This window comes from Myripristis murdjan, chromosome 10, assembly GCF_902150065.1.
Source record: "Myripristis murdjan chromosome 10, fMyrMur1.1, whole genome shotgun sequence".
NCBI classification, from domain to species: Eukaryota; Metazoa; Chordata; class Actinopteri; order Holocentriformes; family Holocentridae; genus Myripristis; species Myripristis murdjan.
Genome location: NC_043989.1, coordinates 20097972 through 20111701, shown reverse-complemented (window position 1 = coordinate 20111701; position 13730 = coordinate 20097972). Strand labels below are relative to the sequence as shown.

General features: G+C 37.5%; 1 protein-coding gene across 1 annotated transcript in view; it reads right to left on the bottom strand.

Annotated features, from left to right (window-relative positions):
* The window catches only part of LOC115366247 (uncharacterized), a 44981-nt gene that overhangs the window by 26183 nt on the left and 5068 nt on the right, over positions 1-13730 (bottom strand). Inside the window, exons 3-4 of the mRNA XM_030061604.1 lie at positions 12094-12627; positions 4081-4088 (exon numbers count right to left, since the gene is read on the bottom strand). Coding sequence (XP_029917464.1) covers positions 4081-4088; positions 12094-12627 — 542 coding nt within the window. The remainder of the gene's footprint in view (positions 1-4080; positions 4089-12093; positions 12628-13730) is intronic.

The following is a 13730-nucleotide window of genomic DNA, read 5'->3' as shown; positions in this document are numbered from 1 at the left end:
CACAGCAAACACATGTTGTCTGTTAGTTGTTGCTGTTATGCTGTTCTCTGATGGTGCTAAAAAATCTAATTTTATTACTACTGCTTACTCTTTCTTTCCAGTTGTTTTTAAATTTAAAGTTTTTAAAAGGGGAGGAGGGGGTTGAGGGGACATGTAGGACATAGACGATATACAGGACACAGGAGATATACAGGACATAGGGGACATTGGGAGTAAACAGAAGACTTTCTCTAACTGAATTAAAAAGAGTTTATTCCTTTGATTGAAATCACACCAATGATATCAGGAAGTGAGTCAAGCAGAACAAAGTTGCTAAATCACACACAGGGCTGTTGCTGGGCAGGAAACGAGGTCTTCCTGTTTTCTTGTTAGCTCAGGAGATTCAACGTGTTGAGTGTAATGAGTTAAAAAGAACATTTTGACTCTATCCTTAATGCAAGGACCTCAGTTTCCCAATCACAGACTCACGCAAACACATAAATATGGAATAGCACGATTTTATTCATAAACATGAGCAGATATCATGATAAACACTAACAGATATTACAAGCTAAACACTGGCAGAGGTGCTCATAACAAAATCTGAGCATAGATTACACATGAATATAATAACATGATTTGAGTCAGATCTTTATTTCGAACATTTCGAACATAACAGCAGTAACAAACAAAATAATAAGAACCAATAAGAACATAACAGCAGTAGCAAACAAAATAATAATAACCAATAAGAAAACAAAGGTCCAAAAGTAAAGTAAAATAAATAAAATAAAATAAAATGCATCTATCATCATTAACATGTTCGAAAAGGTGTAGGAAGAAGTAGAACTTATTTAATCCTACCCCCTAATCTCTATTTCATCATAATGTCCATTTCATTCTAATCAGACAGAAAGTAAATTGTTCATCTCTAATTTCTGTATATATCAATGATAAATGTAAGTAGATAGATGATTGATATTATATATCAGTATATTTGCTGTAGATATTATAGATACATGCATTAAATCATTTATTTATTAGGCTAGACTTTTATTTTTACAGTGATAATGGCATACGAACAGTTAATCAATTGTGAGAAATATGGTAAAGCAACAGGGGACTCTCGTTTCCAAAATATGATTTCAAATCACTCTGAAAAAGCTCAACAATTTTTCTGTTAAATTCTGAAGTTATTTTATCTCTAAGTGGTATCACTGAGCACGTCTTAACCGTTTCAGCCCAGCTTTTCTCTAATCTGCCACAAACTTCATCGTGCACTTGTGGGTGAAATGTGAAAGATGCAATCGTCTGCTTTCCTCTGTCTAAATGTTCCTGGTACAAACTGGCACTGCTCTCTGCCAGTGACATCAGTTCATGACGAGCATGTATCAGATGATCTTTAAGTGAATTTCTTTCTTCCTCTGGCACGTCAGCGAGTGCCAGAGGAGGTATTTTAATCCCCTTGATCGTTTCTTTTAACACCTGATGTTTCAATTTGAAAGGGGTCGTCTTGCATTCCTCAGAGTCATGATAAACAACACCGAGACAGGAATCGCTGTCAAAAGCAACATCGTCAAAATAGTCTGGACCAGCAAATCCCCACAAGTTCTTGTAGGCCACATGAGTTTTAAATCCATATTTATTTTTCCATTCAGTGGATTTATCAAGAAGCTGAAGCATGCAAGAGGCAGAACCCTGGATATTATTTTTATGTAGGTCTTTATCTGGAGACTTGTTATCTTTTTGAACTTTGTTTGTTTTTTTATCTTTTCTTCCTAAACATGGACTGTTGGTGGTAAAAATAAAAAGCTCTTTTGGCATTTTTTCTTTATAGTTTTGATTTTTGAGGAGATATTCTTTGATATCCTGGATCAATATTTCTTCACTATGATTGAATTTTTTTGTAACTTTACTGTAATTTGGATAAACTTTATCAAAAAGGTAAACTTGATCATTTTTCATGACTGCCACAGCAAATGCAGCTTGCTTGTTAGTGTCCATTTGTGTCATATATTTATCGCAGAGCTGTTGTATACGTGAGGAACTGGCCGTATCACAGGCAGCGTCCTCCTTCACTTCATTGTTATGCTGTTGTATCATGCTGCTAAGAAATGTCATTTTATCACTAAAGCGTACTTGTTTTTTCCAGTTGTCTTTAAATTTCTCATAGTGCACAGCTGCCATACCGAAGGTCTTTAAATACAATGAGGGTTTTTAATAAGTGAAGGTCTTTAAATACTGTGAACGTCTTTAAATTTAAATTCTCACAGTGCACGACTTCCACAGCGAAGGTCTTTAATACAGCGAGGGTTTTGAACAAGTGAAAGTTTTTAAATTCAGCGAGGGTGAAGATTTTTAAATTCAGTGAGGGTGAAGATTTTTAAATGGGCACACAGCGGTTCAGGAAGTAGGAGGGGCTGTGGGCTGAGGGACTTAAAGAGTGTTTTTGAATTTTTAAATATACAGTGAGGGTGAAGATTTTTAAATTCAGCGAGGGTGAAGATTTTTAAATTCAGTGAGGGTGAAGATTTTTAAATTCAGTGAGGGTGAAAATTTTTAAATATATATATTTAAAAATTTTCACCCTCGCTGAATGAAAATTTTTAAATATATATATTTAAAAATTTTCACCCTCGCTGAATTTAAAAATCTTCACCCTCACTGTATACAGTGAGGGTGAAGATTTTTAAATTCAGATTTTTAATTTCAGTGAGGGTGAAAATTTTTAAATAAAGCGAGGGTTTTGAACAAGTGAAGATTTTTAAATACATTGAAGGTTTTGAACAAGTGAAGGTTTTTAAATTCAGCGAGGGTGAAGATTTTTAAATTCAGTGAGGGTGAAGATTTTTAAATTCAGTGAGGGTGAAGATTTTTAAATTCAGCAAGGGTGAAGATTTTTAAATACAGCGAGGGTTTTGAACAAGTGAAGGTTTTTAAATACATTGAGGGTTTTGAACAAGTGAAGGTTTTTAAATACATTGAGGATTTTGAACAAGTGAGGGTTTTTAAATACAGCAAGCGTTTTGAACAAGTGAGGGTTTTTAAATACAGCAAGCGTTTTGAACAAGTGAAGGTTTTAAATACAGTGAACGTCTTTAAATTTAAATTCTCACAGTGCATGACTTCCACAGTGAAGGTCTTTAATACAGCGAGGGTTTTGAACAAGTGAAAGTTTTTAAATTCAGCGAGGGTGAAGATTTTTAAATTCAGTGAGGGTGAAGATTTTTAAATGGGCACACAGCGGTTCAGGAAGTAGGAGGGGCTGTGGGCTGAGGGACTTAAAGAGTGTTTTTGAATTTTTAAATATACAGTGAGGGTGAAGATTTTTAAATTCAGCGAGGGTGAAGATTTTTAAATTCAGTGAGGGTGAAGATTTTTAAATTCAGTGAGGGTGAAAATTTTTAAATATATATATTTAAAAATTTTCACCCTCGCTGAATGAAAATTTTTAAATATATATATTTAAAAATTTTCACCCTCGCTGAATTTAAAAATCTTCACCCTCACTGTATACAGTGAGGGTGAAGATTTTTAAATATATATATTTAAAAATTTTCAAATTTTCATTTAAAAATCTTCACCCTCACTGTATACTACGGAAGCCCTAAAGGGCCATACATACATTATTTTATTTCCTCCGTTTTCCCGTGATAACGAGATAAATTTCCTCCGTTTTCTCGTGATAACGAGATAATTAAATCGAGAAAACAAAGCGATTGTCTAGTTTATTAAAGCATTGCAGACATCAGTCAGTGTAGCAATGTCAGAGGAGCAGGAGAATATCGATCAACGCATCACTTATCTGTTCAATCAAGGCCTGACACAGGCTGAAATAGCTTTATGCTTTATGTCAGGAGTCACCAATCATGTGCCATGCAGGGCCGAGAGGCTGCAGGTTTTCATTCCAACCAAGACCTCCACCAGGTGATTTCACTGATTAGTTCCTCCTTTCTGATACAAGGTGAGGTGATCAGTGAAATCACCTGGTGGAGGTCTTGGTTGGAATGAAAACCTGCAGCCTCTCGGCCCTCCATGGCACATGATTGGTGACCCCTGCTTTATGTGTCCAAGGAGACGTCAGTCAGCATGACATGTCACGTATGATGGAAATCTCAGGCCTATCACGTTTCATTCATTCATTCAAAATGGAGGGAAAATATCTCGTTATCACGAGAAAACGGAGGAAAATTATCTCGTTATCACGAGAAAACGGAGGAAAATTATCTCGTTATCACGAGAAAACGGAGGGAAATTATCTCGTTATCACGGGAAAACGGAGGAAAATTATCTCGTTATCACGAGAAAACGGAGGAATTATCTCGTTATCACGACAAAACGGAGGGAAATTATCTCGTTATCACGGGAAAACGGAGGAAAATTATCTCGTTATCACGAGAAAACGGAGGAATTATCTCGTTATCACGAGAAAACGGAGGAAATAAAATATATTTATGTATGGCCCTTTAGGGCTTCCGTAGTATACAGTGAGAGTGAAGATTTTTAAATTCAGATTTTTAATTTCAGTGAGGGTGAAAATTTTTAAATAAAGCGAGGGTTTTGAACAAGTGAAGATTTTTAAATACATTGAAGGTTTTGAACAAGTGAAGGTTTTTAAATTCAGCGAGGGTGAAGATTTTTAAATTCAGTGAGGGTGAAGATTTTTAAATTCAGTGACGGTGAAGATTTTTAAATTCAGCAAGGGTGAAGATTTTTAAATACAGCGAGGGTTTTGAACAAGTGAAGGTTTTTTAAAACAGCGAGGGTTTTGAACAAGTGAAGATTTTTAAATACGTTGAGGGTTTTGAATAAGTGAAGGTTTTTAAATACAGTGAGGGTTTTGAACAAGTGAAGGTTTTTTAAAACAGCTAGGGTTTTGAATAAGTGAAGGTTTTTAAATACATTGAGGATTTTGAACAAGTGAAGATTTTTAAATTCAGCGAGGGTTTTGAACAAGTGAAGGTCTTTAAATACAGTGAGGGTCTTTAAATTTAAATTCTCACATTGCTTGAATGCCACAACAAAGGTCTTTAAATTTTTAATATATTTTTAAAATTTAAATTAAATCTTAAATTTAAAATGTCACCATCACGTGACTGCCACAGCAAATGCAACTTGCCTGTTGCTTTCCATTTGTGTCCTGTATGTGCAGCAAAGCTGTTGTGTACGTACGGAGCCCCTAAAGTCCCAAAAGTTGTTTTTTTTTTTTTTAATCTTGTGCACACAAGTTATTTATCTTGTGCGCACTATGAACTAACGACTTCTGATTCAAACAGCAAGCAGCATTCCAAGATGATAATAAAACTTGATTAGCTCAGTTCTCTTTTGGGACTTTTGGGACTTTAGGGGCTCCATTATGGAGTATTATGGAGCCCCTAAAGTCCCAAAAGTTGTTTTTTTTTTAATTGTGCGCACAAGATAATAACTTCTGCACACAAGATAACAAAAAAACAAAAACAAAAAACAAAAAAAAAAAAAAAAAACTTTTGGGACTTTAGGGGCTCCGTATGTACGTGAGTACTGGGCAGTATTGCAGGCAGCGTCCTCCTTCACTTCATTGTTATGCTGTTCTCTGATGCTGCTAAGAAATGCCATTTTATTACTCCTGCTTACTCTTTTTTTCCAATTGTCATTATTTTTTAAGTCACAATGCACAATTTATTATTATTATTTTTTTAACTTTACTGTAATTTGGCTGAACTGTTTCAAAAAGGTACATTTCTTTGTCTTCCATGACTGCCAAAGCAAATGCAATGCCTGTCTTATAGAAACTTTCCTGTTAAAGGGAGGATTGGAGCAACTGGCATTAAGGCTGTTAGATCAGATGAATTAAACGAATTAGATAAATGATCTATCTATTTTTCAATCTATCTTTATATAATTGAATTAAAATGACTATGTTAGATCCTTTGACTGTAAGGAAGCTTCTTCTTTTTTCATCAAACCAGTGATATCAGGAAGTGAGTCGAGCAGAAGTTAACTGCCTGCTAAATCACACACATTTATGTCTAGCATTTGTCCAAATTGCACTTTTTAACTTTAAAATGACTTGAAGATCAGCACAGAGCTATCATGACTTACCAGCAAAGTATCTTTTTGAATCGGTGAAGTAGCGCGGAGGATCATCAGGGCACACAGCGGTTCAGGAAGTAGGAGGGGCTGTGGGCTGTCAGTCATCTGTGGTGCCATCATCATCACCTTATATGTCCATAGTGTTGCCGTGTGCATCCTGTTGTTTTCTACTGCTGGTTTCAATTCAAAAGTGGAGCTCAGAAAATGTAATGGGACTGAGGGAGTGTTTTTGAACTTAAGTTCTTTCAAATTGAAATTCTCACAGTTAGGCTACGTGACTTCCCCAGCAAACACATGCTGTCTGTTATTTTCCATTTCTGTCCTGTAGGTGAGTAGGCTATGTGAGCACTGGGCAGTATTGCAGGCAACGTCCTCCTTCACTTCATTGTTTTGCTGTTCTCTGATGCTGCTAAGAATCCCATTTTATTAATAGAGCTTAATCTTTTTTTTCCCCAGTTGTCTTCAAATGTAACGTTTTTAAATTTAAAATTAAAATCAAAATTCTCATAAGGCATGATTTGAAAAAAAATACTACTACTGTCATTTGGATAAACTTTTTCAAAAACATCAACTTTTTTTGTTTTCCATGACTGCCACAGCAAATGCAATGCCTGTCTTATAGAAACTTTGCTGTTGGGAGGATTGGAGCAACTGGCATTAAGGCTGTTAGATCAGATGAATTAAATAAAGTAAATAAATGATCTATTTTTCTATCTATCTATATATAATTGAATTAAAATGACTGTGTTAGATCCTTTGACTGTAAAGCAGCTTCTTCTTTTTTCATCACACCAGCGATATCATATCAGGAAGTAAATTGAGCAGAAGTGAACTGCCTGCTAAATCACTGGCTTATGGCAGAGTGAGAGTCAACTGAGGAACAGCTATTTTGAAACGCTGCCACCTGTTGGCCCTTTTTGTGTTAACGCCTGCTTTTAAATTACAGATGTACACAGAACTGACTTGTAAATGTGACACATGGACAAAGGAATTGCAGTGGCTGAATTTTATTGTCAGGGTCAGTGTTTTATGTTTGTTCTGGTTCATTTCCTGTTGTATTTTGAAAGTCTCGTCTTCCCTTGTGTTGTCTCTGTGTTTAGTTCCCCTCTTTGTTCTCCCACCTACTGTGATTATCCCAATGAGTTCCACCTGTGTCTCGTTGTTCCCTCCCTCCTGTGTATATAACCTTTGCTCCCCAGGGGCCGTTTACATGACAACGATTTTCACAAAAAATGGTAAACTTTTGTTGCGGTTTGGCCTTTGATTTACACGAAAACTGCGTTTTAGGTGTTTGAAAACGCAAACGTTTGAAACCGGGTTCCAGAGTGGAATTTTTTGATAACGCCACTCTCCCCGCCGCCATGTAAACTGGCAATACGTGTGTACGAGGATCGTTCTCACATCGTTATTGTATAAACATGGAACTTTTTAAAAGCGCAAAGGAATGAGTTTTCCGTTTTTATCAGAACTGTTGTCGTGTAAACGGGGCCCCAGTGTCTCAGTGCCAGATTGTCTTGTTTCTTAGTAGCAGCGTTCCAGCATTTTTGTGAGTACGAATCCCTGCGTATGACCTGTTTGTTCTGAGTTTTGTCCTAGTCCCTTGTGCCTTCGCCTAAGATAAAGTCTGTCTGGTTGTTGACTCCTTTTGCCTGACGCCTTGGTACCTTTGCCTGTCTGTTTGCCTCTCTGGATTGTGACCTGGACTGAAATAAATGACTTTGAGGACTGTGATTGCCTGCCTGCCTGTGTTTGTGTCTGCCTGTGTGTTTGTTCTTGACAGCGATCACCAGGAGCCGTCCCTGATTTGTGAGCCACAGATGAATTTTTCTGGTCTCTGGTGTTCTCTGATGAAATGAAAGGATTTTAAATTGAAAAGTGCTTATTACATGTCACAGTAACTACTGCTTTATACATACAAGAATACACATCTATCTATACATATCTATCTACACAAAATAAATTATGTACACACACACACACACACACAGCAGTAGCAGTCTGGATGAAGGTTTGAGAAATTTTATTAAGAATTTCCCAAGAGATCGGACAATGATCAGCAATAACAGAACAGACACAGACACAGATGTTCACAGATATACCTAAAATCTGACATTTTATACATTTTGAATTGGAAAGACGTTTCCAATTTCAGTGTATGTATATATATTAAAAAATATATTTAATTCGAGATTCGATGTAAGTTTGGTCACAGTATTTTTAGTTCAAGAACTGGGAATATTGTAAAGCAGCAGGGGGCTTTTTTTTTTTTCGAAAACTGATTTCAAGTATCTGATAAAAAGTTGAACTATTTTTTTTTGTTAAAATCTTTTGCAATTTGTCTCATTAAACTCATGTCAACTGTTTCAGTCCACACTGTCTCTAATTTTTCACATTCTGTGGGGGAAAGTGCCAATGATGTGATTTTGTTTCTTCCTGTCTCCATGTGCTCCTCATAGAAAGCTTTGTGAGTCACACAAGGGAGCAGGTCTTCATATTCAGGCTTATTCAAGTCTATTTTACTCTCTCTAAAACCATCTTTAAACACTTTAGGGTCTAATCTGAAACGGATCCTATCTGGTCCTTTAAAATATTGCTGAATAACACCCGGACAGGATTTTTCAAAAGAGTCAAACGTGACTAGCTGACTGAGGCCTCTGTATACTTCAGAAGAAATTTTAGGGAAAAAGACGTCTTCTTGTCAAGTCATGCTGTTTTGTTGTCCTTTGTGCAGACCCCCACAGGCGAATCTGACATGACATGTTTTATTTTACTGTGAATATAGATATCAGTATATGTGTATGAGCATTCGTGCATGAGCAGGCCACTCGCATGCAATGTAAGCAACGAAACTACAGAATGTGTTGCCAATGCCATGGTTAATCTGTCCAGTGCTGACATATTTGTTGAAGAATAAGAGTCTAGGACAGTGTTACTCACTGAACTTGACTGAAAAGCCACTGTTACTGGTATGGCATGACCATCAGAGCTGCCACTGTACCTACAAGAACTATAGGGATAATTTGTCAACACCTTATGTAAGGGACTAGTTCTGTATGTGTCTCGTAACAATGCAGGTTTAGATCAAACAGACTTGACCACTGACCACCAGATTATATCAGCACAAAAAATAAAAAACCTCACAATCATCATGACATAGCCTATACCATCACAGCTCTCCTAAAAAAAAATGTAGCACAAATCACCCGGCCAGCACACTGACTACATACAGTAGAAAGGGGATTTTCTATCAAAAATCACCAAGTGTCGATCCGTTTTTGATTGAACATAAAGCAGAGTGGGTTCTGTGCCCGACTCATTTGTTGTGAAAAGAAACTCGTCCATTTTTCATTAAAGTTCTCGTTCTCTGCTCCCAGAGGGTGCATCTTTCTTTTTCTTGCTTGGGCCCTCTTCCACACCATTGGCGCTTACTCCCCAGCTTTTGCATTTCATCTCATCAAACATCACTCTTCTTTGCCAGAAACTGGTCCATTTTGTCCGCCTCCACCTTTACGTGAGTTATGCGCTACATGTCGCCTCATCAGTTCTTGTAATTCTAAGGTGTAGACTGTTTGGCTTATGGCAGAGTGAGAGTCAGTTGAAGAACAGCTATTTTGAAACGCTGCCACCTGCCCTTGTGTTAACGCCTGCTTTTAAATTACAGATGTACACAGAACTGACTTGTAAATGTGACACATGGACAAAGGAATTGCGGTGGCTGAACGCTATCACCAGGAGCCGTCCCTGATTTGTGAGTCACAGATGAATTTCTCTGGTCTTTGGTGTTCTCTGATGAAATGAAAGGATTTTAAATTGAAAAAAGTGCTTATTACACATCACAGTAACTACTGCTTTATACATACAAGAATACGTATCTATCTATATATATATATATATCTACACAAAATATTCTGTACACACACACACACACACACACACACACACACACAGCAGTAGCAGTCTGGATGAAGGTTTGAGAAATTTTTAGGGCTCTAGTTTCGCAGACCTGGCGAGGCGGGGGCGTAGCGCAGATGCGCTTCGCCAACTGGGTGTGGCCAGGCTGATTTTCCAAGTTTGGCACGCCGGTGGCGCAAGTACTCCGCCATCCCTCCTACCGGCGGAGGGGAGGAGAGGAGGCGTGGAGTGGGTTTGACACAGCCGATTGACATGTAACCAATCAAATGAGCCCCTGTCCTTGCCTTTAAAATGCGCTGCATGAAGGCGTAATGAAAGTTTACACAGCTGACATGGAGGTCTATTGCCGCAGGCGGAGCAGAGCCCAGGAGACAGGCGCGGAGCGGAGACCGGCGAGCAGTGCGGACACGTCACCAAAACCTCACAGGCAGGCTTCCAGAATGTCAGACACATGAACAATGCAATAAATACCGAAAAAAACACTATTCAATGCTACGATCACAATCAGCACATACATATATCTCCATATCAACTGTTCCGTCACAGCTGATGTCAGATCAAAGGAGATTGGCACCGTTTGTGCTGATTGTGAGGTTTTGGTGATGTGCGCCAGCCAGCCAAACTTCCACTGCGCCGGCTCCGCTCCGCCTTGCGCTGAAAGTAGACGTGGTTTCAGATGGCGAGCTTTTGGCGCACCTCGGCGAAGCCTTTTGGCACGAAACTGTCACTGCGCCAAGCCGAATCTGTCGGCACCTCCCCCCGCTGCGCCACCACTCCCATCTCGGCGAACCTCCGCTTGCGAAACTTGGAAACTGTCCGCCTCTGCCGTTTCGCCGGTCGAAACTAGCTCTGCGCGGGGTTCGCCTCACTGCGCCACCCCGCGCTGCGCCGGGAAACTAGAGCCCTTGATGAGAATAAGAAGAGATCAGACAATGATCAGCAATAACAACAAACACAGACACAGATGTTCAGAGATATACCTGAAATCTGACTTTTTATAAATTTTAAATTGGAAAGAAGTTTCCAATTCAATTAAAATTAATTTTTCAATTAAATATTTCTATGTGTATATACACACACACATACACACATATATATGTATATGTGTGTGTGTGTGTGTGTGTATATATATATATATATATATATACATAATTTACAGAATTTATTTAATTAAATATAATTTATACATAATTTATTTAAAAATGTATTTAACTCGAGATTCGATCGTCTTCGTACGTTCGACCACAGTATTTTTCGTTCAAGAACTGGAAATATTGTAAAGCAGTAGGGGGCTTTCTTTTCCGAAAACTGATTTCAAGTCACTGATAAAAAGTTGAACTGTTTTTTTGTTAAAATCTGGAGTTATTTCTTTTGTAATTTGTCTCACTGAATTCATGTTAAGCGTTTCAGTCCACACTGTCTCTAATTTTTCACGATCTTTGGGGGAAAGTGCCAATGATGTAATCTTCTTCATTCCTGTCTCCATGTGCTCCTCATAGGAAGCTTCGTAAGTCCCACAAGAGAGCAGGTCTTCATATTCAGGCTTATGCAAGACTATTTTACTCTTTTTAAAAATAGGTTTAAACAGTTTAGGGTCTAATCTGAAAGGCATCCTCTCTGGTCCTTTTAAATATCGCTGAATAACATGCGGACAGGATTTTTCAAAAGAGTCAAACGTGACTTGGTCAAAAAAGCCAGGACCAGTAAATCCCCAGTACTTTCGGAAGGCTACAGAAGTGTTAAATCCAAATGTGTCCTTCCATTCATAGGACTTTTTCAAAAGCTGAAACATGCAACAATGGATATTTTTGTTTTGAAGATCAATGTTTTTTTGCTCTCTTCTCAAACATGGACTGTAGGTGGTAAAAATGATGAGCAGTTTCGGGTCGCGGTTTTTGTTATTAGATAGAAAAGTTTCAATTTGTTGGATTACTATTTCCTCACTATGTATGCGTCTCTTATTAATTTCAAAATATTGTGGTCAAATGCTTTTAGTCTTAAAAATAGGCTTGTAAACATTCTTTTGCATGGCATATAACACAGCAAAACCATGCTGATTTTCAACATTAATTTCTGTCCTGTGCTCTTGGTAGAACTGCTGAAGACATGATGCAGCATCAGCATCATAGTCAGCATCTTCCTCAACAATCTTTGCACGGTCCATTATATCCTTATAAAGTTCAGCTTTGTTACTACAACATGCTAATGTCCCCCAGGTTTGTATGATTAGTCCAATAAGGGCAGATAATGGCAGTGTTACTGTTGCTGTGCAGCTGTTTTGTTTGACCTCCATGAAATTTTCAATAATTTTGTCATTGCAGCCCAAATTTAGTTTGTAATTGCAAGACAGAATTTCTCTTAAATTAACAATAGCTCGTAACACTGGTGTTTTTTCAGAGTATTTCTTGAATATTTTTGCAGTGTATATTACAGCAGGTAAATAAGTGAAAAGTTTGTCAGGAGGAAGATGATGAAGAAGATTTTCTGTATCATATTCAGGACAATTGACATTAATGGTCACATCTTTTGGTGCGCTCAATTTCAGAATAATCCTTTTATCTAAATAAGTAAAATGTAGTAAATATGTGTACGATGTTTTTTCTGGTAAATGTACATTCCATGAATCTTGATTTGTGTTCTGGCCGTCGAGTGGAGGCAGGACATGTCAGCTTCTTCCCTGATAAACAAAATGCCAACTGTAATCTAATCCACGTGTCTAATCCACACCTCTGCAGACCTATGAAGTTGTGATAGCTAACATCTAGTTGTTTTAATTTATATGGTTATTTATGAACTTACCAGTGTGATGACTCTGATCTCTTTTCTCTCAGGTATATCCAGAACGTCTGGTCTGGTCTGATCTCATCTGGTCTGGTCTGATCTCGTCTGACAGTTGAAAGGGTAAAACTGAAGAAACTGAAACTTAGTACAGCAACATCACTGAAACAAACAAACAAACAAACAAACAAACAAAAGAATATTAAACATTACTTTAAGGGGGAAGTAAACTTTTATGCATTGATTGATTTTTACGGTCATTCATGTGCAGGTGTAAAGCTCACTGAATACTCATAAAGGTAGACAATGCACCATTATACCACACATGTTATCTACAAATATTTTCTCCATCATTGCATTTACGTTTTTTAAAACATCTTCACCTTTTATATGGTTATTGTAAAGACACACATGGAAAAATAAATTTAAAAAACAACAACAACAGCAACAACAACAACAACAACAGGTTTGAATTATAGGACTTGTGAAATGATCTCAAAAACGTTGACAAAAGCAGAAACAGAGTAGGTGTTGATGCTCTACATCACTTAAAGGTCCAGTGCAAAGACAGACTCATGGTATTGATTATCATAAGACATGAAAATTACTAACTCTAATTAATAACTCTTCTCAGCAGATAACTCATTGTAAATATCCTGTCCAAGGTTGACCAACTTGACAAAATTATGATGCCTGAAGATCTAACACAGTATCTGTAATTTTTGCTTTGTGCAATAATGGATTGGCTGAACCGTCACTGATTATATTTGCCGTCAGTTATATCATCTTCTTTTTTTCACTTGGAAAAAATACCGAGGACATGGCCTCGGTGTCCTCAATGGTAGTTAGCACGGTCCTAATATGTTACCTGACAGGTCCTCATTGCTGCTGTGTTTTATTTTAAAATCTGAGATAAAAAAATTCTGACTTCCTTCTAGGAAAATGCAGTGAAACTGAATGGAGCGGTTCTTCAAATTGGAAAATAGGGC